The sequence below is a fragment of the Parambassis ranga genome, chromosome 17 (genome assembly GCF_900634625.1).
Source record: "Parambassis ranga chromosome 17, fParRan2.1, whole genome shotgun sequence".
NCBI lineage: Eukaryota > Metazoa > Chordata > Actinopteri > Ambassidae > Parambassis > Parambassis ranga.
The window spans coordinates 17,583,540-17,610,251 of record NC_041037.1 but is presented as its reverse complement, the minus strand read 5'-3'; the positions used below and the strand labels follow the sequence as shown (position 1 = coordinate 17,610,251).

At 40.9% G+C, this 26,712-nt stretch overlaps 1 protein-coding gene across 2 annotated transcripts in view; it reads right to left on the bottom strand.

Moving 5' to 3' along the window:
* Positions 1-3,652: 3,652 nt before the first annotated feature.
* The window catches only part of brinp2 (bone morphogenetic protein/retinoic acid inducible neural-specific 2), a 186,222-nt gene continuing 163,162 nt past the window's right edge, over positions 3,653-26,712 (bottom strand). For both annotated transcript variants that reach the window (XM_028427310.1, XM_028427309.1), the window contains 3 exons: positions 8,984-9,206; positions 4,597-4,903; positions 3,653-4,510 (listed from right to left, as the gene is read on the bottom strand). In XM_028427310.1, the coding sequence (XP_028283111.1) occupies positions 3,689-4,510; positions 4,597-4,903; positions 8,984-9,206 (1,352 nt within the window). In that variant the 3' untranslated portion in view covers positions 3,653-3,688. The remainder of the gene's footprint in view (positions 4,511-4,596; positions 4,904-8,983; positions 9,207-26,712) is intronic.

Below are 26,712 nucleotides of genomic sequence, written 5' to 3'. Positions count from 1 at the left end.
GCTGTGTGATGATTGTTATGATGATGAAATACGGTGCATTTGGGGTGTCAGTGTGGATGCACTGCGTGTCACATTAAACTGAAAAGTTCTGGGCTTAAGAGAAGTCATGAAGTGGCATGGACCCAGAAGCTGCCCCCTAACTCTGCCTGCGGGGTGAAAACCACTCGTCTGTTACATACAGTGACATTTCAGCTTCGTCACCTTGACTCCTGCACTCAGCTTTAAGTGACGGAACAATATTTTGCTGTTCATATTTTTTAAACTCTTTAGCTAAATGCTTATTGTCACCCCTCCAGTAGAAATGACAAGATCCTAAAAACTCCCCAGGCTCCATTAGCTGTTGTTCAGGGGCTCTTAGAAACCATGCACAGACTCTAAGTGGGCACTGAGTGGCTGTCTCTCAGTGGGACCATGCATTTGTGTGGGCTTACCTCTCGATCTGGGGCACCGTGCTCCACAAAGTTTTCATGACATGTAATGTTCGGTTGTAGTGAGAACAAATGAAGGTGCTCATCTCCAACTTCACTCTTCGTGAATACTTGAGCCCCATACCATATCTATTACCAGTTAGTGGTGTCAGTTTACTGCTTGGGGGATAAAGAAAATAACTAAAAACGAAATCAAGTTGTTCAGATAGTTATGAAACTCTTAGCACACGTTTAACCAGGAAGACTCTCACTTGCTGCCTTGCTCTCCCTCTTTTTAACCTTCCACTCTGGCCAGGTGAGCACCTCCCTCCCCAATTAGCTGTCGGTCCATCCCTCACCTACCCAATCACGGCTTGGCAAAAAAGTCTTTTGTCTCTCCTCCAGCTGCCCTTTAGATCGACTCTGTCAACCCCTCCTCGCTCCCAGGTACTGCCAGAGTCTTGCCATTTCAAGCCCTCCTCTCTCCAGCCTTCTCCACCACCACCAGGTCTAGACCCAGGGGGACATCTGATTTAAAAGGCCCTCTCCTTCTGCTCTTTCCCCCTTTTTTGGATGTGGCCATCGTGTCAGGGTCTACAATGCCAAAGCACATTCCAATTTTTAGTATCACAATAAATTCACTCTCATCCAGTCCCTTCTGAGAGAAATCTTCACATTCCATTAAAACAGATATTTTGTATTAATGTCTTAATGGATAAGTTAAAGGTTTACAAAATATTTTCACTATTCACATTTTGTTGATGAAGATTCTCAGTCATCCAGGTCATAATACGTAGAGAAGATTGAAGCAAGGCGTCTGGACTTAGTAGAGTTTTCTCTGATGAAGCTGCTTGGATGAGCAACGTCTTCAAGAAAACTCAGACGCCTTGCTTCAATCTGCTACGTATTTACATTTTGTTGTTATGATAATGTCAAATCTAATACTAACCTCTAGTTGTCATCACGTCCATGTTTCACAGGGGTTGTTCTGCATCTCACTCTTTCAGGTCTTCAGCACTGTTTTGCATCACCCACTTCTGGAATAATCCTGCACAGTTTATGGCATTAACCAAGACACCTTCAAATGTTTTCTTTGAAGTACAGACCATGCACTGAATATTCCTCATATTTCTCATCCAAATTAGTACACTATAATATTTGTGTAGTGTGTCATTGAAAATATGCAGAAAAATATGCGAGAATATTTCTGTGTTTTGGTAATTAATTATGTTTTTACATGGTTAGTACAGTGTTATATGGCTTTTATTTTTGGATGCATGAAAAAGCCCCCTTATAAGGGGGCCATGGGGTGGTAGGGATTAAATGCTATTAATTAGGTAAATGTTGGCTGTAGACTTAAAGTTTAATACTAGTTTTTCTGTTTTTTATGTGTGTTAATTACATGACAGTTTTTACAGATAAAAGTCCCTCGTCAAAAAAAAAGGTCACAATATGACCTTTTCCTACTGCACATCACTTCCTTGAATATACCACTCTAATGCACATTTGGTTGCATGTTTATCAACATTCCAGCATTAGCACCCTCCGCCCATATACATCCACACCATTTTCATATCTCATCAGCACACCAAAGACAGTCTGCGCATTATTATTCATGTATATCAGTGTTATTTCATTTGATTACAGATGTTATGACAGTGTAGGTTGAAACAATAAAAAGGCTCCCGATTAGATAAACCACTTTGTTTTTACTTAAGCAAGCTGAGCACAGAAGAACCGCTGAAAATGACATACAAGGTTTACTGACTTTTAGTGAGAAATTAGTGAAGCAAATGTAAATAAAAAGATAAAAATCTTCCTGGTAAGTTTGTAGCTTCTGAGTGTACAGTACCATCACTTGCCCTGCAGAAACCTTCTAACACTAGTTGCCGTGGTAACTGCAGCCAACATTGGACCCATATGTTACAAAAGAAAGGAAAAAGAAAAAAAAAGTTCATTGACCTGAGACTAAACCAAAAAACCTTTGCAAACCTTTTTTTTTAGAAATAAAATCAAACAGTTTTCTGCGAGTTTGTCCGATTGAGGATGAGCAATTAGCAAGTACTGGTGCGCACTGTGAATAGTGACTCAAAGCTTCACAACACCAAATCAAAACGATTAACTGTTGAAAGAGTGACTGGCATTTACATGGAAAAGCTACATTACCATGTACCAGAGAATGTGTCTGTTGTTTGTTCTGTCTTGGTAGAAATATTACAATTTATAAAAAAAAAAAGCAAAAACATCAGTCGCCGGGGAAACCAAACACAGAAACTAAATGTGCTTCTTATCTTTACATTGACTCTCCATATAAGGCATGAGTTTGTTTTGTTATAAACATTTTTTTTTTTTGGTCTTTGCACTCGGTTATCTAAAAAGCAATGTGCACTTGTCCACAACCTGGGGTTAGATGGAGCGTTATTTACAGCGCTGTATCTGCAGACTTTTTGTTACCATGTAAGAAGGTTTGTTTATGATTCTGAGCTAAAATAAAATAAAATAAAATAATAAAATAAAACAAAGAACTCCACATTTACGATATTTTTTTTTTTGCCATTCACTTCAGCCAATGTGTTCACCTTCTTTTGGTATAGACACGCCACCAAGGACAGAACATCACTAACAGGCTTCTCACTCTGATGTTAAGCATAGATTACTTACAAGTTTTCAAATGCCGGATAAAATGGAAGGTAGGGAATTAAAAAGAAATATTCAAAGACAGTAACAGGGTTCAGAATTATCAAATTTTAAGCATAACATTACAACTCATTCACCACATATATAATATTATCCCATTTTCCCCTTTACCCAACATTGTTCTGTAGCCAAAGAAAATAGGGTTAGAAAAGGGAAAATCCCTTCCATGAACTCATTTTTGGAGACCCCTTTAAAAGTTCCTCTTTACATATCAAAATCGCCTTTTTTAAGGCCGAGGTCTTAGGTATGCTTTCTGAAGATCCGAATTTTGAAAAATCTGTCAGTAGAACAGAGCTTGTCCAGTCAACAGTTTGCCAAAAGCAGGGCAGTAATAGCAAAAAAGTAATCCTCCAGGCTAGGACAGCACAGTCTCCAAAAGAGAGTCCAAGTATCAGCTGTTGTCTCAAAAAGTACAGGGCGTGTTTGTCGAAGGTACAAATGTGATACCAGCCAAAAAAACCCAGAATTCAGTCTTCTGAGTAAAATGTTCTGTAAATCCATTTTGGGTCCAACAGGCTAACCTGTAGCTCTGCCTTCTCTGCACAGCATCAGGCCACATGATTCTGGCCTATGTGCTAAGCTAGCTAGCTGCACAGCTGGGCCAGCTCGGGTTCAGGAGTAGCATTGGGGAGCTTGGAGTTGAACATTTGCAGAGAGTCCTTGATGCGCACCACCTCTCCGGCCGACAGCTTGAGACGGTGGCGCAGCAGACAAGAAAACAGGTCTAAAGGCTGCGGCGCCGGTGGAGACAGACGGTTGATCCGATCTCTCATCTCCAGCAGCATCAGGAAGGCAGCGTCTTGTGTACCCTGCGTGTACGGGTAGTCCAGCTGTAGAATCAGATCCTTGATGCCTTCGGGGTCGAAGTGCATGCTGTATCCAAAGACCTTTAATGTGTTTATCTTCATAAAGCCCATATTGGAGGTCTGGTCGTCCAAGTCAAGCGGCTCGTAGAAGAGCGTTTCATTCACTGTTGGATCATCTGTGACTATGCGGCTTCGCAGGTAAATGTGCACTGTCTCAAAGAAGGACTTCCACTTGTTCCCCATCGACAGAGTCCAGTTGTAGCATTGTGCTGTAGGGAAGCCGTCCAGTCGAGTTCTCTCCCAGTCAGGGAAGTGAGGCTGGTTCACTGGCATGAACCAGCTCTCTGAATGACTCCCTCCAAAAGGATTCACATAAACTGCAGGCACAGGTTCCAGAGTTGAATTCTTTGTTATGCATATCTGGAAAGAAATGCCCATCAGCATGTGGATGAGATTGGACTTATTTTTGTTACTCTTGAGTGTCAGCAACATCCTCTTCCTCCAGGCGGGATTGAACCAACTTCCCAAGCGGACGTCATTGCTTATGTAGATGGCGTGGACCTCTATTCTGCTGTCCAGTCTCTGAAGAAGGTACTTGACCTGAAACGAGATCACCAAACTGTGATTACTATCATCAGCATAACACTAAAGAGTAAAAAAAACATGACCAATCGAGCTGTGAGAACCTCAGCATCTGGCATATCCAAGTCCAAGTTCAGATAGTGGTCCAGGGATGTGGCAATGCTTGGTCGACAGGAACCAAGATGGAGGATGTTGCCGTGGTGACAGGCTCCACAGCGGGTGGCGTTGTCAGTGGCGCAGAGGGAGCAGGAGGTGGAGGAGGTGCCCACGACGCATGGGATGACTCCCTGGCAGGTGGCCTGCTCCATGGGACAAATACAGCTCCTGGCCTCCTCGGTGAAGGTGCCCAGCACTCCGTGCTCGTTGCAGTAGAGCAAAGACTGAGCCCTGCTCAGCCAAAAAGCCACAGGCCTGCAGAGGGGGAAGAAACAATACACCTAATGCAACAAAGTTCAGAAAAAAACATAAATATAAACAGAGAAAAAATACAATAATTTAATTAAAAACTGATCAAAATCACATAACGTTTGTTGGAATTTTGTGCTGCCTTTTTCTACATAAACAACGAAAGAACAGGGGGGATGTTTACCACTGTGTTGCATCACTCCTTTTAACAACAGTTTGTGAACTGAGGCAACCTCACTCCTACTTGCTATAGTTGTCTTTTACTTGCTTTTAGGTAGATTTCAGCTTGTCAGGGCCTCCTTTGTTGAACTTTTTGTTCACTAATGCATGAAGTAGCTGAAAGCTCTGCACTACAGGAAGCCTGACAAGCCATGCTGCTGCAGTTTTTTTGCTGTTTTTGTTTTTTTGATTGGCTAAAATAAGCAAGACACTGAGAAAGATGTTTGTCTAAATACAACCCATACATGTGTGATGACTTTGTGTGTTGTCCTACAAAGCAGCAGGTACCATACGAGTGTCTCTGCATTAAAAGGGAGCATTTTTATGCACATAAGCAGATCTGTCTGTTACCTATGATGCGTATAGGCTCTGTTTTCGGCTCCTTTTCCTTTTTCCACACACTAATTTTATGTTAGATCTATACTGTCATTGAGAATTATACACCACGATGTTACACTGTGAACGTCTGATATGTTGAGACACATGATGACAGTGTTGCTATGGCAAACTGTCAACACTATGATGGCAGCTGGTGAGTAGAGTAGAGATTTTTTTTTGGCTTGATCAATGCGTCTCTATTTTAAAAGATGAAGCGTGGGGGAGATTTGTGCAAAATGGATGTTGCTCCTACTTCTCAGAGGGGAATAACTAATTCTTATTTTTTATTAGGGCCCGAGCACCGAATGGTGCAAGAGCCCTATTGAAATGCAAGCGTTTATTATTATGCCATTTTGACCCCCTGAACGTGCTCAAAAACTCACCAAACTCAGCACAAAATTGTCCCCACACGAAAATTACTTGAATGAAATGACAACTTGCCATTGTCGCCATTGGCGGGTGTGGCCACATGACTCTGCAGCGTCCCCTAACGTGTGAAAATATTCACCAAAAGTGCTACAGACTTCAGACTCGGTACACTGATGTATCGCCTCGTGACAAGAAAAAAAGCCTCTTGGACGAAAATTCCAAGACGTACAGGAAGTCCGGGATTTTGAAAAAACCACGCCATTTTCCAATTTGCACTCCCCGCAGTTTTGCAACCTCCCACTAGGGGACATGCTCCGTTGGGCTGAAAATTGGTGTGCTTGCCCTTAAGGGGTCAAGGAACAAAAGTTATCAAAACCGCCGCACTTCGTCTCACGGTCTGGCTGTGGCACCACCACAAAGTTGACCCTTCACCAACACACAGGAAATTGATGTATTTGTGGCTATACCTCCCACATACTTCATCCAATGTGGATCAAAAAAATCAGGCATGCTGAGCCTGTCATTCTGAACAGATTGATATAATTATATGCACATGCGGGCGTGGCCACATGGCTCGCCAGTGCCCCCTACTTTGACATGTGGGTTGCACTTTCACCTACACACACGAAAATTGGTACACATATGTAACACCTGTAGCTGTGAAAAAAAGTCTTTTGGAGGTATCCTCTAAAATGCACAGGAAGTCCGCCATTTTGCATTTTTTTCTCCCCACACTTTTACAAACTCTTCCTAGTGGATTTGTCCAATCCATCTGAAACTTTATCTGCTTACTTTTAAGGCATTAGGGACCAAACGTTATCACAAATGGAGCAGTTCGTCACACGGTCTGGCTGTGGCGCCACCACGAAGTTCACCCTTCGCCAACGCACAGGAAATAGATGTATTTTTGGCTGTATCTCCCACATACTTCATCCAATGTGGATGAAACTTTACAGTCGGACACTGCACAGATTGACATGCTGATAGGCTACAGTCACTGTGCCACCTACTGGCCAGAGGACCTGTCTTTTGTGCATGTGTGTTTTGCTGTACTCTTCTGCCCTGCAGACCACAGCTCCTGCCGGTGCAGCTGGGAGAGAGGTCGTGGGACGATAGGGGAGGCGGCGGCTGCTGGTCCCGCGGACCGCAAGGGCTGCGAGGGCCCGTCATCGCTGCTTGCAGCTTTAATTATTATTATTTTTTATTTTCACATGGGATTATTATTATTTGACACCTTTTTGTAGAGTGGCGGGTGTGTTCAGTATGACTGCTTCAGAGACCAGAACGTAGACATCCATAAATTACCATCTACTTTAGGGGCGCAACAGTGGCAACACATTTAGGCTGAAAATTGGCTCCTGCAGGGATTCTATCCCTCCAGGCATCAAGTACAGAAAATCACACACAACATTGCCCAAATGCTCCAACAACTTCCTTCTCCTAAGGCCTGTGTAAACAGGGGGAAAAATGAATGTTGATAAAAAAACAAATGGATTTGTACAGGAAGAAAACACAGAGCTTCTTCAGCTCCGGAGGTCCTCATTAACTTGTTGCTGCTGCAAAGTGGGTTAAGACACAGTGACAGGGCTGAGAAGAGTGAGGGAGAGCGAGAGAGAGGGAGAGAGAGGTGACATGGGGTGAGAAATAAAGACAAGAATCGAGCATGAGGAAGGGAGATGGAGTGACTGGTGGAGGGAAACGACTATCAGGGAAATTAAAGTCCTCTGTAAACAAGTGCCAAGCTGTCAGACCAAGAGAGGACTTGATTACAGCATGCCACAACATCGCACACCTCAACCACCCACAACCTGTAACTAGACCCTTCATCTCTCTTTCCTTGTTTTCCTCTCTTAATCTCCATCCTGCCGTCACAGCTCTCTCTCTCTCTCCCGCTTTCCTTCTCTTTATACAGACACGTCTTCATTCCTTTGTTCATGCCATGTAATGACAGCTGAGCCAAGTCAGCCGTGAGTGTTTTTTGCTCAGAAAGGAACTGCAGGTGTAGAATTCACTCAGGCACAGCCAGTCAGTCAGTCAGTCAGTCAGTCTGTCAAATCATTAGAAGAGGTGTTTGTTTCAACAGCCGGGTTGACGATGACCCAACGTGTCATCCAGCCGAGAAATATTTGGAATCTCAGTATGGCTTAAATATTGCTATACTTCTCTTTCAGCAGCAAATTATTTATAAATGATTTCTTAAGCATTTATCCACATAAGGTCCATAGATTCACAGCTTTTTCACATTTAGCCTTGAATACTTTATTTTAAATACCCTGGAGTTCCTAAATCTCCACTTATCACACAAACTGACCGATCTGTCATATTTTGAGTGCAACATAAGAACAAAGAATATGATTAAAATCCAAGTCTAAAAATGTATTTTCAACCACTTTTATGTGGTTTTATGTGTGTTTTCTGCCCAACTTTTTTTTTTAAAAACACATGCTGTTTGCATGATTTCTTGTCACTCAAACTCTTCATAAGAGGTACTGTTTATGTTTTGTTGAACACAGTGCCAGCACACCCAGGTTAAACTTTATTGTGCACTGTACACTATTACTGTACTAAGTGTGTTTTTCACGTGTCTGCTCAGAGTGCACTGTCTGTGCAGATTTGAATAATATATGCTGTGCATATTCATTTGGAGACCTGCTGCTAGTCACAAGGTCTGTTACAACAAATGCGAGTGCTCAGTAGCCGTGTGAGTCATTGCTGTAAATGGATGTTGTTTACATAAAATGTTTTGTCAATACAAGAAATTCATTCAGGTATTGTCAAGCAGGGCAGAGCTACTACCCTGTCAGTACGCACACTGCACACGGTCTGCTGGCAGCAAGAGCACCCAAAGCAGCAACATGAAATCACAACGGCAGCGATCAACACATGTTTTGGATGTGAATTAGCTTAAAGGCAGCCAGTGTGAAACTTTTGGGGGTTTGCTAAATCCAAATCTGAGCTCTTTCCAGACAGATAGCTGGGAGTTTTCCCACTGTGTCCTACTCGAAGCAGGATATTAGAGCCTACAGCTGTAACAAATCAGCACAAAACAGCCCCCTTTAATGACAAATGATGCCTTCTTCATTTAGCTTGTTTTCTGTCGGTGCATCCCAGCGGGGCTACCTTTCTCTGGGCAGGCTGATGCGTGGTTGTTTGGGGCATCGTTTGCTCAGGGTGAACAACTTCCTGACAATCTTCTGGGCTTTGCTCAGGACCAGAGCTGTGCTGGACTCCAGTTGGGTGTAGCGCTTCTGGAGAGAAAGGTCAGCTGACCAGAACTTGGAGATCATGGACACATTCAAGAACCGGTCAGTGGGCAAACGCTTGAAGAAGGCTTTGAATTCATCTGCAGAGAAAGTAGAAAACAAAGAGAAGAAGAAGACAAAATCAGAAAAGTAATTTATCATAACACCCTATTTGAGCACTGCACACCGTTCACCACATTCTGTATTATCCCCCGGTGGTGTGCACAGATAATGACTGAGGAACTGGGGGAGTTTCATGAGTCATTAGAATACACAAAAGCTGTTATGATCTAATGAATTGCCATCACAAAGTAAACACCTGTGCTTCAATCCAGAGTAAATTCATTCATCCCACCATTACAAACCCATTGTATTCTAAGAGGCATTTAGAAACATCCTTTATCTCTGGACTGGCCGTATGGTATCACAGACAGATATTCATTTATGTGGTAACACTTTCATTTAAAAGCCCAACAAGATAAACAAGCGCACATTATCAGGACCTGAACACACCAATAAACATGCAGTGCACCTCTTTGAATGTATCTAAAAAGGAGATGTGCTTTAATAGTTTATAGCTTATTCTGTAGCTTTATGTATCAACAGCAATACAAAATGCAAATCAAGGTTTAATCACACCATAGCAACATTTTTAGTAGCAAGCAGAAGTGATAATTTGTGAAAATCTTACACATATCTGCGGTATCAACACTCATATAGCTATACACTGATTGTATTTCGTGTATTTTGCACCTGGAAGTAAATGAGCTTAAAAGCTTAATCTGATGTGGTTATATAACCCAATAAGTCTTGAGCCTACATTTCCCATAATGCAACGAGATCTTATCTGATGGCATAAAAAACCTGAAGGCACCATAAAAAAGTCATGATACTGTATCACAACCAGTTTATTCTAGGTAAGCCCTGAACTGCCACACTAGAAATGAAAAAAAATGGATCAGGATCACATTCAAGTTATTTGTTCCTGTTTGTTGTGTAACAGGAAGATTTTTATGTTATTACAACTAACGAGGTTAACATGTTAACCTTTATTGTTCCTACGACATGAACAACAACAAACAAACAAATATTTCACATTACCTTGTTATAACAAGAAAGGTTTATTGTAAAAAAAATCACAATAAAATTGTATGTTGCAAAAATGAAAATATAACATAAAATATATTGTTATAAAGTAAAAAAAAAAATCTTGTTTAATGACAAAAACTTAAGATTCAAATGTAATTTTGATCCATTTGTTTTCTTTCTTTGTAGCACAGCTAAAGTTAATGCAGAAACATGACAATGGATCAGCAGACAAAAGACAGAATACAGATCTGCAGGCTTTCTTCTTCCATACAAAGATTATTTGATTTTTTTAATTAGAAAAAAGTCTGTATAACTATGGTTCTTCCAATATATATATAAATGAAAATGACAGGAGTTGAGAAAGAGTCTAGGCACCAAGTCTTCCAGTGTACATTTGTACTAGGCACATTTTCAGCTATTGCCCCAAGACAGAAACTGTGAGTATATCACTGTATGTAGAATCTCTAGCATAAAAAGCCTGGGCAGAGTAAATTACAGTGAGAATAACCCCGGCGCAGAAGACACAGCTCGTACCCTGGGCTGCGTACGCCAGGAGCGTTCCGGTGTTAACATCATTTTAGTTTCATTATGAACCAGTGGCCAAATATTATGCTAGTACGAAGCCTCTGGGAAACTTGAACCGATTATTTCCTTTTCTCCCAAAGCCAGCTAAGTGAGACCTTCTAGGATTGTTCTGTTGGAGAATCATATTCCCATGTGCTGTTGTTGGCAGGAAGACAGCGAAGAAAATCTGCAGCCAAGCCGACCTGAGCCGAGCCCAACTGACGAGACTCAAGCCTATTACAGCGCTCAGTGATCCCAGATGACACAGCGGCCCGTCTCTCTCCATTCTCCTCATTGTGTAACGTCTGTCTCCTTCCCTCGGTGTGATCTTCCTCTTCCGGACTAGCGAGCTGAAGCTGTCTCATTCTTTCTCTCTTGAGTTTTCTTACTTATTGTGTTCCTGTCTGTCTCTGGATCTCGCTGCTCCCTCGTCTCCTCCTATAGACCCTCTTCTTCTTCCTCTCATGCTGGATTAGTAGCATTAACTTTGTTAGCACTCTAACTCGCTGGCTGCATTTTTTCAGCTGCTCTGCTTCTTTAAGTGCTTGTTTCAAATTCACCTCTGCTGAGCTACTCACAGCAATAAATGCTACACTGAAGCTGGGGGTGAAGAGTTCAGCTCGGCTGCAGCACATAGGACACAAATGCATCACACTTCCTCATACATACCATGGCAAGGTTCCCTATTAAAATTAAGATATGATATTTCTATATGGAGAAATTACATGGTGATTAAGAAACAAACAAACAAACATTACTTTTCTAATGACTAATGACTGTTTTTTTGTTCTAGTTTTTTCTCTAATATATACACTTGTATTATTTTGTGGTGTTTCTAGGAGAATATATATATATATATATATATATATATACTAGGAGGAATACTCTGATATACAATATATTGATATATACATATATTTATATAAATATACAAATCATCATCCCTCCACCACCGTGCCTGACAGTGGTTATGAGGTTGTTTCTGATGAAACAACTCCACACAAGTCCACTTTGGTCTCATCTGTCCATAGGACAATGTTCAACAAGGTGTTGTGCTTTGTTTAGATTCAGTTCTGCTTGAAGATTGACAGCTGTCTTGAACGTTTTCCACTTGTGAATAATCCTTTTCACTTTACAATGTTGAACTCCAAATAGTTACGAATTGTATTATAAGCCTGTCCCGATTGATGTACAGCATCTTGGCATTGCTCCAGAGCAGCAAATCGTTTTTTTTTTATATATAGAGGTCTGCACACCCGCTAATCAAGGACCGATAATCAGCAGCACCTGCTGCAGCTCATCCAATTAAATTCTATGGAAGCAGTAAGGAGATACATGTTACTTGTCTAATGCTTTATTTTGCCCTATACTAAGACCCACTACAATCTGATAACATTGCATGTTTTATACAGAGGGGGGTATTTACATTGAACATGACCTACTGAGATGTATGCACTGTATGTGGCTAAGTGTGAATAAGGTTCCTTTCCATGAATGGTGGATCTTTTGACTTTTGTTATGAGGATAGCATAGCCTGCATTTAAGTGGAGCAAAATCCTGCAATCCTGCCTGCTAGCATGGCATGATACTCATAACAGATGTGCAATGATACATGCTCCATCCTCTAAGGGTCTCGGCCAGAAGAGTAACCAAAGAAAGAGTAATATAGGTAATAATTGTGCAAATCATTATCAGTTATCTATTTTAATTCGGTCTTCTAGTAATGTGAAAATGCTAGTTAGTTAGCTGGCTAATGTGAGCATATGGAACACATGTTATCTCCTAAGTGACACAAAGACACAATGCTTAGGCTGTTGGAAGCATACAGATGACCAATTAGACTCAGCAACCTGGGTGCTATAAGGAAGTTTATCCACATGAGGGGGTCCCTATCTGTGTGCATTATCACATACAGCAGTGTCCATATGAGAGTGTCTACAGAGTTGTAAAGCTTTACAGTTATTTAGATATTGACTTTTCCCAACGCAGAGACAGCATCTCCTCACCCCCCACCTCAGAGGTGAGCTATCACACACTCAAAGCATTCCACAGCGGTTGATGATGAAATAATTAAACACATTTACTAAAATATTCTCAAAAAGCAGACACACAAGGGGAACTATGCTTTCACACAGCTCAACACTTTCCTTCCATCTCAGTATTTTTTTTTCCTCCTTCAATCAGTGACAATAACTCACACACAGTGGCGCACACACATTCCTCACCCGCCCATCACCTCCCCTTTATTTCTTTATCTTGCTTTGAAACCCTTCAGTCTCTCTCTCTCTCCCTTTTTTCTCTCTCTCTTCACACTCACTGAGTAGTAATCATTAGCGCTGCCATCATGCTGAAGAAATTTGTCTGTCTGTTTTCCTCCCTTTTCCTGACATTTATGACTCCGTGTCCCGAATTTATGGACAATTTCCATCACTCAAAATCTATCACGTAAAGAGGCTGTTGGGGGGGGTGGGTGGCGGGGAGGGTTATTTTCCATAATGGGTGACCGTGCAGCCCTGAAATCTCAATCTCTGTTCTCTCTAAGTGATTCATGCTATCGTGGAGCAGAGACGACGGCTAAGTGACTGGCTGGATGAGGCCTGTTCGTCTAACTCCTTACAAGGACGCAGGGTAAGTGGTAAACACCAGAGCAGGGGAGTCATTCAAAGTGCCGACTACTATGTGGTTTTTACTAAGCTAGTGGCACATGTACAAACTGTACACAAAACAGACTAAGCAGGTTCTATAAGATTCTATGGGTTATTAAGGGTCCATGTTTACACTCACATCTCCACTCCACCTATTGACACCGCCTCTGACTTTTGCAGTTTCCATTGCATACACTCTGTCGCTGTGTATAATTAAAACATTCCGTTAGAAAAACACGCGCATAAATCAGTTCTAACCCTCACACATACTCTGTCACAGCTTCTCTGTCATAGCTGAAATTAGAATTGATGGGTTTACAACTGGCTGTCATACGTAGCAGTGAAGACCGGTGTCTGGAACATCTTCGCTGCTCTTAACGTGTGTCTTTTTCTTCGTGCAGTGCCCCTGCCTGTCAGTCACATCTTAGTGAAGAGCCTCTCATTAAATCCCACACGATTTCTCGCAACAACAACTTCAATAATCATCCTTCTTCCTCTGTGCTTTTAATTCAATTGCAAACATGACAGACAATAAGGTTGGAGTTGGGATGTCTTCAGGCGAACGCGGCAGCTCTTTCTCTCTCTCTTTCTCTCTGTGTTTTAGTCTGCAGTGACGGCCGGCTGGGACAGACGGAGCGGAAAACAGAGGGTCCAGAGCTGTCGAGAAAGCTGCTATCTCCATCACTTCAAAGTGTCTGTAACACATTAAAGGCACCATCCATCATACAAGCACTGACACTGCGGCTCACATAATAGTTAGCAGGGAGGATTTTATGTTTGAAAGTCTCTGTATTAAAAAGTAGACTTGAAACACTTTTTGAAGCATGTACGGCCACTGTTCAGTGGACTGATTGATCGTTTGGAACAGCGGCTTAATACACTGAACATAAATCCTGAAAGCACACGTGAGAATTTAGACTTCACATACATCGTAATGAAACTGTAGCACTAAGACACCCTTGGGAGAGTGCAGGAATCATCATTGTAGAATGAAAATAGCAGAGGAGAGTCCCTAAATCTGATAAAGGGCTGATGTACCACTGAATAGGTACGGGAAAAAAACACACTGTCTGAAGAGAGTTTGAGAGTTTGTGGTGCAACACAACTAGAAAAAACAACACAAGGCAACACTACCAGTGTGTGAATATGCCAAAAGAATGCACTGGGCTGGTTACCCAACAGGTATATGGAGGCATTAAAGGTGGAATAAACAGCAATGAGTGTCGGGAACCCACTTCCATCCTGGACTTTTAAGCTGAAGGATGGGTTTATTTTGCCAGTTACATCCGGCTTCACGTCCTGCCACTGGCTGAGACTGCGCCCCTAGCGTCTCGGCGGTCTTCCTGGTTTGGATTTAAGACGCTGGCTTCCTGCTGTTCTCTGGCAGATTGTCTTGTGTTTATCTGAGCGTTCTAGCGACTAAACCCCGAGCTACCTGTGCTAAAGACTTCACCTGTGTTTCTAGATTCTGTGAATTCCACCTGGTACCTTTGCCCAATCGGACTGATCTTTTGGACTGAACTTGGCTTCCTACATGGACTCCTGTCTCCCACGCCTATTCCCTGTCGGCACCGTCGCCTGGAGGACTGATTCGTTAGTGTGCTTTTGCTTGGAGGACTGCCTTTGTACTGGACTGCGTTCTGACTTTGTCAACGCTTTAGTCAAGCCCCTCTGTTCTGTAGCCTTCGCTGGATTGCTTTTCTGGTTTACCGACCTGTATGTGTTTCTGCACTGTGACCTGGCTGTTACCTGCCACAGCCTTGTTCCGCTTATTAAGCCCACTCTCTCGTGTGTCCCTGACAATAACCCCTTCTGATAACCAAGTCCCTGATCAGACATGTTAACATAGTGGTTTGGCACTTAATATCTGATCTCAGACTGTACTCAAAGGTCCTCCCTGCCACGTGAGGACACCTTGACGTAGCATTGTGAATGCAGAATTTAAGCCACGTTCTCTACCTGCATTCTCTGCTTAGGAGTTTTGTTTACGTTACAATTTCACATTTTTACAGATTTAATTGTCCATAAAAATTTTATTTGAAGGCAGAAACAGGTCAGATGTCCCACCAAAAATGAATATAATCCATGATCTGATGTTTCATTCTGTTTTGCTTCCAGCATACCTGCAACCTTCTGACAGCAGTGGGATAGGTACGAGGAAGCAACTCCAAAGACAGAGAGATAAAGGTCCACATCAACAGCAACAACTAATACACTGTCACTGTAAATTTTATTTTTATGGATTTTTCTTCTATAACTTGATAAATTTACAGATTTATGGTCCAAGAAGATGTGGAGGTGGAATGAATAAAAGTAGTGGTGGTGAAGTTTTGTCAGCAGAAGCCTTGGGAACACAATTCTTGCCCTTTAACCAGGAATAAAATCCTTCACGTCTCCTGTCCGTATCTACAAACATCACCAGAAAGGATCAGGTAGAGAGGAACAGAGGAGAAATTTGGTCTTAGTGAGTACGATACACTGTAATTACATTTGCCTCTTAATAAAGTAAGCCTTTTGTTTTCAGATTAGTTTATAATCCCCTGAAAACATTTTTTTTTTTGCAGACACATCTTCCATAATTAGCTGAAAAGCCTTCAAGAGGACAAGAGCACTCTCTGTACTTTACTTAAGATGAACTCATAAATTCATAAGCAACTATACATTAAACCATTTATTATTAACAGTGTAATTAAAGTTACAAGATACAAGGTTGGCTTTGGGAGGATTACACATCTACAGCAGAACATTTTTATCATCTACATTTCAAAAATACTCAGTTTGGATTCAGACTGCGATGTTACAGTATATGTAGGCTGTAATATTTTCTGTCATAACTTAAATGCTTTCTGTTTCTCATTTCTTATAATCTCGCATTAACTTGCATTACGTTTACACTCCAACAGCACTGTGAGAAACTGACCTAACTAACCCTTTTTTCTGTCATAGATCAAGTACTGACCTGAATTTGAGTATGGTATTTTTAGAACAGCACGCTCCAAATGGAAAATATGGTCAGTACATTAACATAGAGATAGAGCTGTTGGAGGAAAAAGCAGTGGGAGGTAACTTCCACTGTGAAACATTGGTGGTTTAGTTAAAGCAGCAAGTTAAAGTTAGTAGTCAGTAGTTAAAGTACCCTGGAATCATAACAGCAAATTTATGAATATGTGAATATGCATGTAAAAACACAATTTGTAATATTGTGAGTTTGAAAAAGTTTAGCACAGACGGAAATTATTATTATAATAATAGCTTTACTATCAATATGATCTCCATTTGAGCGAAACACTTGGCAAATTGCTCCACATATAATAATGTAAAATGACAGTAGGCACCATGACAATTTTCCGACAACATTTAAAGGCAGCTGAGTAAAGTTGAGTCATTTTCTTATTTATTTTAAATAACAATAAATTTTTTTAATTGTGTCAGATCCTTATGATCCACAGTCCATAGTCAACAGATGACTATCCATGTATTAAAAAAGCAACCATCCCTGGTTGCCATCCTGCTGTCAGTCCCCCTTGTGAGAACAGGACACCGTGTACTAACAGCTCTCTTCACCCACATCACGAGCTCTGGCTTCCTGCAGAATACAAATGGAGCAAATGACAGACCAATTCTGTCCATGGAGGGCATAGCTGCAGGGGGAAGTCTGCCTTTCCCACATGAGGATTGTAATTTTATGCCAACAAAAAAAAGCCACTAAAGACAACCTTCTTTGTGCTTGTATGCCATCAGCTGCCATCAGGTAAAACTGAAGCGTGTCCATGTAAAAACACACACACACACACACACATGCACACACGTACAAATCCAAATATATGGGACCAGTCTACACTTAACATTTCAAACACATCCCCTGATATTTCTCCTCAGATTCATCGTCTAAGTGTGAAATGGGGATCATTGCTGTTTGGGACTCCAATATGTGCACAGGCATAACCCAATGCTAACAGCAGTGTGTGCTTGTTGGACTCTTGTGGGTGATTGTAACATAGAAAACAGCTTCAGTGTCATACCTTCAGCCTCTGCTAAGTCATAAAGAAGATCAATCTCAACTTGGAGCGCCATTTTCCTTCTCGTTCAAGGTTGGTAAGGAAATATAAAAACCTAAATCTCTAAAGAGGACAACAAAGACCGATTGATATGAAAACACTTGAAGGTGGGATGTGTGAGACCTAAAGAGGGAATTATACCAGCCAGCATGGTAACTTTATGGGTTTAACAAGCTGATTATAGCATGTGTTTGTTAAGGAATTATATTTATGTATTACAACAAGTTGATGCAGACAGGGTAGTCATATACATGTACTGTGAACTGTTGCACAAAATTTAACGCAACACAGCATGTATGATCAGCATGACTTAGGAGGCCAACTGTAGAACTTCGTCATCTGTTTTCAGTGTAAATGGTATTCTGGAACAGAAGCAGGTGAAAGACCAGATCATTATAAAAGACCAGATTCAAATCATGATGTCAATCTTGTGTTTTTTTTAATGCATATGGCCAGAATGTTCCAATGGTCGACACAAAGACTATGTTGCATTGTTGCTGAAGGACAAGCATATAGCCTAAATGGTACAATGAAAGTTGGTGCTAAGACAATTGAGACTTGTGTATCTTTATCAGACTCTGTAGTATGTTGTAGTATGTTCTCTCTAGTCAATTCAAGGCAATGACCTCAGGCCATGTTGCCATGATGGACCTCTTAGGACAACACGTCTTGCTTTTAGGCTTCTTCATGCTAATCGCAGTTGCTTTATAACGAGCCTCCCTGTAACTTCCAGAATAAACTAAACCCGAGTAAAGTCTGCATTTGAATCTGATCCAAAGGGGACCCCCCAAAAATATTGTTGACAAAGTTCAAAGTTCAGAGATCGATTTAAAATTGGATGTTCAAATTGCTATAGGCCTAATTTACATAATTAATGTGTCTGTTTAAAATCCTGTTGTGCAGCAACATGCAGACGAGAAAACCACTGCCCCTTTTTTCTTACTTTGAGATATTTTTTTCCTCACATTGAAATTAGTCTGTCCCCACCAGAAACAAACACGTTGGGGGGCCTTTGAGCCTTTAGCATAGCTGTTTGAAGATGAACTACCTTCCCTCTCTCCCGCCGAAAGGTCAGAAGTAGATAATGGATTTAGGCGAACATTAATATCCACCAGGCTATTTTCAAGCTGCTTCTACCTGGAGGGGAAAACCTCTCAATCATTCTTTTTTTTTCATGTTTATCTTTAAAAGTCTGACAGCACACACTTATGCTCTTTTTGACAATGTTCTGCTTCACACTTGCACGGTTACACACATTTCGGAGCTGTCTGGGAAAGCATGGTCTTAGGCGAGTTAACCGCTGAACTGCCCCATTTGACCAGCAGGAGGTTACTCAAGGACATTTTAACAGCAGCTGTTAGAGAATGGGAGAATGTTATTGGATCACTTCCTCCTCCCATCCATCATAATTGAGCTATTATCTAATGATAGGTATTATATCTTAATGCTACAGGGAAAAAATTGATGGGTATTTGGATGAAGGCTATGGGGGATTGCTGTCAGGTAAGACTTCTGTTGAAAAAATCGTTTCTTCAACATATTATCAGTATAACAACTATATTACAGAAAGCCCCGTGGCATTATTTTCTCTAGTCACTCACTGGATCCTTCATAATTCAAGCTATACCAAGTGCCTGTGACTGCTTTTAAGTACTCTATTAACTGCAGCAGTCGAGTTTGCTAAGTCCAAAAGTGCTGCAGTTGTAACAGGGGCATCAGAGACACCCGGACCTCCCAGTCTCCACCAACATCCTGCAGCTCATCGTGGGGGATCCCCAGCTTCTTCCAGACCAGATGGATGATGTAATCCCTCCTGGGTCAGCCCCCATGGCCCTGTCCAGATGGCTGTGCCTAGTACAGCTCCTCCACTCCCCTCAGTATGGAGGAGCAGAGACTCTACTATGAGCTTCGACCAATTACATTATTTTTTTACTCAAGAGTAACCCGGAAACCTTACAAAGGGTTGTCCTTTCTGTATTCCCAATGTCCTTCTTCATGACCATAGGTGAGGGCAGAGACACAGACTGACCAGGTCTTCTAGCTCATCTACCACTCCACTTATTCCTCTGTGCTCTCTATGGCTTCATTTGATCTTCCATCACAACCTAACAATACATGCTATACGGCCAGAGTCATCAATTAACTTTTTTTACATCAGTGAATTTCAATTACGTTTTGACTGTGTTTCCTTAAAGGGACTATAACAACTTCTGTCAGTTGTTTTAAAGAGAAGAAACCATTTTACTGTAAGTGGTTCCACTTGTCAGCACACGAGATAGGCCCGCAGCACCTTCCTTTTATTAATAAAGGATAAATGGAGGACAGATGCACCATGGCAAACCTCTGCTTAATCAGTGTTAGGTATTCTTTAACATGCACACCTCATACATTAAGGGGGGGGAGCCATTGCAGTCTGGGTCTGATGGCTGTGCCTAATAAGGGGGGCATTAACCTTGAATACTCCCAAAGTCTCAGATAGCAAAAAAAGGAGCCCAGATGGGCCTGTGCTGCATTTGTCGGAGGACAGATGGGTTTTAACGGTGCACCCGCTCAAGCTGCAAATGATCCCAAGTTATGGCAGCGCTTGTGTTTGTGTTTTTATACCTTCGGCATTATCACAGTGTTCCTTTATGTGTGAAGGTTATGAAATCAAATGTACAAGTAGGGCTATCTAGGAAGGTGAAAGGGCAGCAGTGCTTTACACTGAAGCTACTTAACATGTGTTATTATTTTATTATTAGATACGAGCCAGAGACCCTGCTTTCATTTTTAAGGTCTTCTTTCAAAACTGATTTTTTTTGTGCACCAAAATATTTTTTTGTGTGTGTGGTGCTTAATAGATGAATTCCCACGATTTTGACATTCATCTAGTACATTTAGCTAGTTGAGTGGTATTCACATTCACAGCGAACACTTCCACCTTTCCACCTAGAGTAGCACCCTTATGAGGTTGATGTGTGGAACTGTTGGATGATTTTTTTCATTAAATTTGATACATTTCCATTTTGATTTCACATGATGAATTTTATTCAAGCTTTTCATCTCAAGCCAATAATCAAAATTGAAATTGGTGAAGAGAATAATTTCCTGGCCTGGAGGTCTGTAGTGAGACCTAGATACTCCAATTTTCTGAAGGAGTGTGGCACATACTGTGAACTGGAACTTAGTTTTGTTGACAGCGAATTAGTTCGTTAGTTAGTTTGATTGCTGCTAGGCAATCAAACTCTTGTTCTTCACCCTCTTTCTTCTATCTTCTTCTTTCTTATTATTCCATAAGTTTTTGGCGCAGTGTATCTTCAGCATACATTGACCGATTTCAGCCATTCAACTAGCAAAATGTTCATCTCATAGAGGACATTCTGGATTTTTCTTCAAGTTTTTTTCAAAAAAATTATAGTTTTTTAAATATTAAGCAATTTCTTTGTCATTTTTAACATGGGGGTCTATGGAGGAGCCTTCAAAACCACCTTCAAGTTTGACATGTAACTAGTTCCACATGCTTTCAGCTACACAAACCATTGACACATCATTCTGTTCAGATCTTCGAGGGCTATTAAACTTGTATTCGGATTTGTTCAAATATGTTTCGTTTTCAAAATATTAATAAAAATTCAAAAGCCATTTAACATTGAAGTCTATGAGAGAGCTCTTCAATGAGGGTCATCTGCCAAATGTATCTCCTCCTATTAAGATTTTCTGCTTTTCAAAATAAGAGCTTCATCTTTTCAAATTCTTAACCATGTTTCAGCAAATTAAATTCAGATTTCAGATTCTCCAGCAATTGAGAGTAATACGTCACATCAGCATTCAAAGCAATGCTTCAGCTGCAGCAATCAAACTTGCATTTCCTTCAGGAAATGCCTTTTCTAATTATACTTAACATCTTTTCTTTGTTTCTGAGTTATCATTACTTACTGGTCTGAGAATGATGGAGCTGGATTCATGGGCGAGACCTGGACCAGACTAGCCATTCTGACAGCATAGGTATATATGATCTGGTCTGTTTGTTGAGTTGCTGTTTTATTTCTTTCACCTTATTTTGAGTAAAATGGGTTGTTGACCCCTGTTAACAGCCTGTTTGTTTGCTAGTCTGGGTCATTCTTCATTCATTCTTTGTAGTTCAAATAAAATTTTGTGTGCATAAATCACGCTTTTTTGAAAGTAAAATCATGTGACTGTACTCTTACTGCTCAGTTGACCAGTTGTGGACTTCCCCCTAAAAGAGGGACAACCATTCAAAAAGTCAAAAAACATTATAGTAGTAGAGTAGTAGTTGCTGCCGCATTTATGTGGACATACTTTTGTTATCCTCATGTGTTGAATTTCCAAATTGTTTTTTTTTTGAATTTCCAATTCAACACATGAGGATAACAAAAGTATGTATGTAATGTAATTTTTAACTTGTCATGAGTAAAAGAAGAGGTAAGTGGCATTGAACTAATGACAGTACAATGGTTTTTTGTTATTAAATTGGAAAATACTGACAGGAAAATTTCTCAGCGTGTCCCTGGTGAGTCTTTGTTAGGAGGGCCTTGGAACCTGAACACTCAAATCCCAACATGATTCAGCAGCAGTAAGGTAAGTGGCAAGGTCAATGGATGAAATGGGAACAGGCTATAGAGCATTTTTTAGACTGAGAGCAGCAGACGGATGATCATTGCCTGTGTTCCACATACTTCCTGAAGTCTAGTCTTTTTACTTCTTCTGTTATTTTTTATTTATTTTCTATTCTTGTTCTTGTTCTATTCACATCAACATATCTTAACTGAAAGCAACTAAAGTAGCAAAATTAACCAACATAGTCAATGAATTGATGTATAATATGTTTGAATTGTTGCGTTCCTCTCATGTCCTTCCTTCTCTGGAGCATCAGTAGCTCCCTGAACTTCCTTATTAAATATAAACTGGATGAAGTAATTCATTCAGCCTTAAGAAAGACATTTTATCTTCCATATTTGGGAGTGTTCACCTTGTGATTCTTACAAGCTGTGCTTTGAAACTGTTATGTCTTTGAACAAAGTGTAATCCCACTCCTTTTTAGGTTTGCGATTTTTATTGTTTTTTTTTTCATCAACCTCTATATTGTGGTTTGATAATGAGGCTGAGATGCATCCCTCATGTACAAAGGAATTCTAGAAACACACATTGCAGCTATGTAAAAGACTTACATCACTGCAGCAAATGTAACATAAACCCTTGATTAAAGTGTTGATAGCGTAAATGTACGCCCACTCTGCTGAGATGCCATATTTTGCCTCTATGTATTGATCAAAGTAGGTTTATTTTCTCCAGGCTGCACTAGCAGATGGTGTCCTATGGTGAGTGTGTCAGCAATTACAGGTGAGAACACAATGGAGAGCACGTAGTGAGCTATACATCTTAGCTCTTTCAGTTCGAAGGAGTGTTTCAGCTTCTCCTGCAAGATATCAGTGTTGCCCAGGGCACAGTATGGGTAAGGTACCGTTTGCAAGAGGCTTAGACAGCACTGAGCTCTCTGTATTGAAGCAATGGGAATTATTTTGTTCCCTGCAGGGGCCGGAGGGGTCGGGAGGAGGAGAGACAGATTAAAAGAGACTGGCTGAGAGAATGAGCGAGATAGAGATTGCTGTAAGGGATTTGGCAAGCGTTAGCGCCGGTAAACTTGTACTAAAGAACAGAAGTAAGACTTTTTCCCTCACCTCCCACTCTTAACCTTACACACAGGGAGAAATAATTAACAATCCTAATGAAGAGCACATGAATTTATGAAATTTGGTCCCGTGCCGATAAGATGTCAGTTGAGCGATAAGGTGCTATAAATATTCCTTGTTATTTGGTGCGAATATCAAAGTGATCGTCCAATCATAAAGACTGGGGTCTGCTGAGGTGCTGGCTGATGTAAACACATAGAAACGTTAAAGAATCAGCCACCTCATTAATGAAATCTGCTTTTAGAGTGACTGAGGCTAACTGTCTTTATGGAAGAGACCACACACCACTGACTGAAACAACTAGTGATAAACTGCACAGCCCTGCAATGTGATCTGACTGTGTGGTCATATTTATTTACCATCTTTTGATTGCTAAATTAACCATATTAGACATATGTTTATGTGCAATCAATCAATCAAAATTTTTTGTTACAATATCCTGAAGTATGTAAGGAGTTAAAAATGTGTTGGATTGTTTACAATCATTTGTCAATCAAAACTGTGGTCTTTACTAAATAGATCATATTCTGATATCTCATGATGTACTGGCTGAATCAAGGACTTATTTTCTAAAAGCTGTGTGTTTTTTTTTTAACCAGCTGCTGGCCAGACCGGCTGAACCAAGGCCCTCCCAGTGCCAAGTACCATTGCGACTCTCCGGAGACTCAATTAGACGCACAGCCTATCAAATGTCATCACAGCATGTATGCGTGTGTGCATCTTGTGTACTTGTTTTTTTTTTTTTTCGTGTTAGTGTGAGTCACAGCTGCATACGGCCACGCAGAAGGCCTTCCAGTTAATGAGCTGCTCATTAACGAGCTGCTCCTGCTTTCTCTCGCTCTCTCTCTCTTTTCAGAGCCTGTAAAGTTCATCCTCCCTGGAATGAACTTTTACAAGGTGAACAGCTTGACAGTGTCACACACACCAACAGTCACATCTGAAAAGAAATGTCAGTTATCCATTCGCTCCGATGGTGGATGTACGGAAAATGGCAGCATTATATTCATACATTGGACAGCACATCAGGCATCAATTTGTAGTTTTTGTTTCTTTGATTAAGATCATTTAAACAATACTGTTTCATAGTGATCAAAGAGAGAGATTAACCAGCCCCTAGTTGTCCAATTAAAGCCTGATCGGCTGATGAATGTATACATGTCAGTTAACTGGGGCACGTGCATGCACACCTCCACATTACAATGAGAGAAATTGAGAATTGTTTTGCTTTTTATTGTTAAATCAAAATAACTTAACTCGATAAAATGACTTTTGTTTTCTCTGTTATGTCAAGATACTGAGATGAATTAAGTTATCACAATATAATAAGCTTTGATATCTCAAGATTATGTGACAAAATATCAAGAAAAAAAGAACTAGATAATGAGATAAGAAGCTTGTTATCTTAAGATAAGGGAATATTTAACTGGTGATCTATTTTTACAAGTTACTGTTGTGGCCTTTTATGTCTTTGATAGTTATCGATGAAGAGAGACAGGAAGCAGAGCTTAAACGTGAAGTCAATGCTGAAGTGTTTGTTTGTATGTTTGGACACACCAACATATTTATTTGTGTTTCAGCTCATTAAAAAATCTAGTTCACACAACAACCTCTAGGGCCTGGCGTGTAAAGTGAGTGAATCCCCATAGACTCTCATGTTAAACTATGTTACTGCAGAAATAAATATTTTTACAGCCTGGTTCAATTTTAAAAATTAGATTTTTTTTGTCTCAAGTGGGTAAACTAGTGGGGCTATCGAGGCACCTAACAAAGCTGCATCAAAAACATTAGTTTGCATGTTATTTATTTCACAGTCTACTTAAAACTACCTAGATCTTAGAAGATTGAAGCAAGGCGTCTGGACTTGTAGAGTTTTCTTGAAGACGTTTCGCTGCTCATCCAAGCAGCTTCATCAGTTCTAACTGTTTGGTTAGAACTGCTCCCCTTTCTCTCGGAGCTCACCCCGAAGCCACGCCTCCCAACCAGTCTGTGACTTCGGCCATCATGCACGTACCTCTCTGGTGCGCGCAGAGCAGGAAGAGAGTGACAACCAGCCAACTATACGCACAGCTGCCTCGTAGGATTGGCTGATGTTTTTAGCATTTTATAGCTTCCACAGATGACTCATATTCTTTGTTTTAAAGTTGACTGCCGAACTAACTTTATCTTGCTAGTTAGCTTGTTGCTAACTACCAAGATAAAGGCATGTGCTAGCAAGTGCTATATAAATAAAGTTATTGTTATTATTATGCCATGTGTATTATTGTATTAGGAATTCTGGTTGGCACAAAGAATATTTATCTAAAAACACTTTAATATTGTATTTCTATTAAAATTACAAACACACTTTCAAATGTGTTGATGTTATACTAAATGTACTATTACATCCAAATACATTTTACAGCAGAAATCCTGTTATCAGTGTTTGTGTGTATTCTCTTGAGTATGTGCTAAATCCTCAATTAACTGTATCACTGTCCCTGGGCGGTATGAAACAAGCTCCCTTGTCAAGTTCAGGGTGCATGTTTACCAATTAGCACCCTCATGACGAACTCTCCATTGGCTTAAATCTCAGTCTGACTGTGCTGGTTGGAACCATTCATTCCTCGGTGTGACGGTGGGAGATTTCAGTGTCGCGTCATTTAAAGTCCCCCTGTGCGGTGGTGGTTACCTGGTAAATGATGTATCCCCATATCACCTCTACACCACCGCCTTAGTTACGCTTCACGGAGGTCGTCTCCAGGAAGGCGAGGTGGGAGTACAGCGATAAGAAAGTGTTCATTACAGGGACTCCCCCCCCCCTCGCCTAAAGAACGATGACACCACTTCTTTCTGTGCTTATCTATATCTTCTGGAAGGGAGGGAGTTTTTCCTCAAGACTTGGGGAGGAGTAGAGATTACGAATGCTGGTAAAAAGGTGTGTGTGTGTGTGTATGTGTGTGTGTGTGTCCCCTACAGCAGAGAGTCTCGTCTGGTCTCTTGCTGTGAAAAACTCTCCCTGCTGCTTGATTTAAAGCACATCAGAGAGTGCAGCTCCGTCACAAACCTGAAGGAAAATCTGAGATACTGAGAGTAAAAAAATAAAAAATAAAAAATCACACGACTTGCCTCATCCCTCCATTTCCTGTTTTTTCTTTCCTTTACTTCTCATACTGCTCCTGTTCCTGTAGGTTGATTAATACTTTTTTTACAGTGGAAATCCTCCTTGCCTCCCCTCCCTCTAATCTCCTCCTTTGCCTCTCTTCTTTGATTTACTCCCACCCCCCCACACCCCCCCTTTTTCCATCTCATCATTTTTATTCTCTACACATGTTGGAAGGATTAATAGCTACTAGGTTATGCCTTGAGGAGCGGCAGCATCACCTCCTCTCACCTGGAGCAAAGTCCTGAGATGAACTGTCACTGCTTGCCTATTTGTCAGCTTGGGGCTGGTGCCCTTGGGCTGTTTATAAGCCTGGTAAGGGAGGAGAAGACCGTACTGCACAATCACTGATGAGCAGATCTGTTGCTTTTTTCCCCCTTGCTTTTGTCCTATCCTATTTGCCCCAGGCTCTTTTTTGTTGC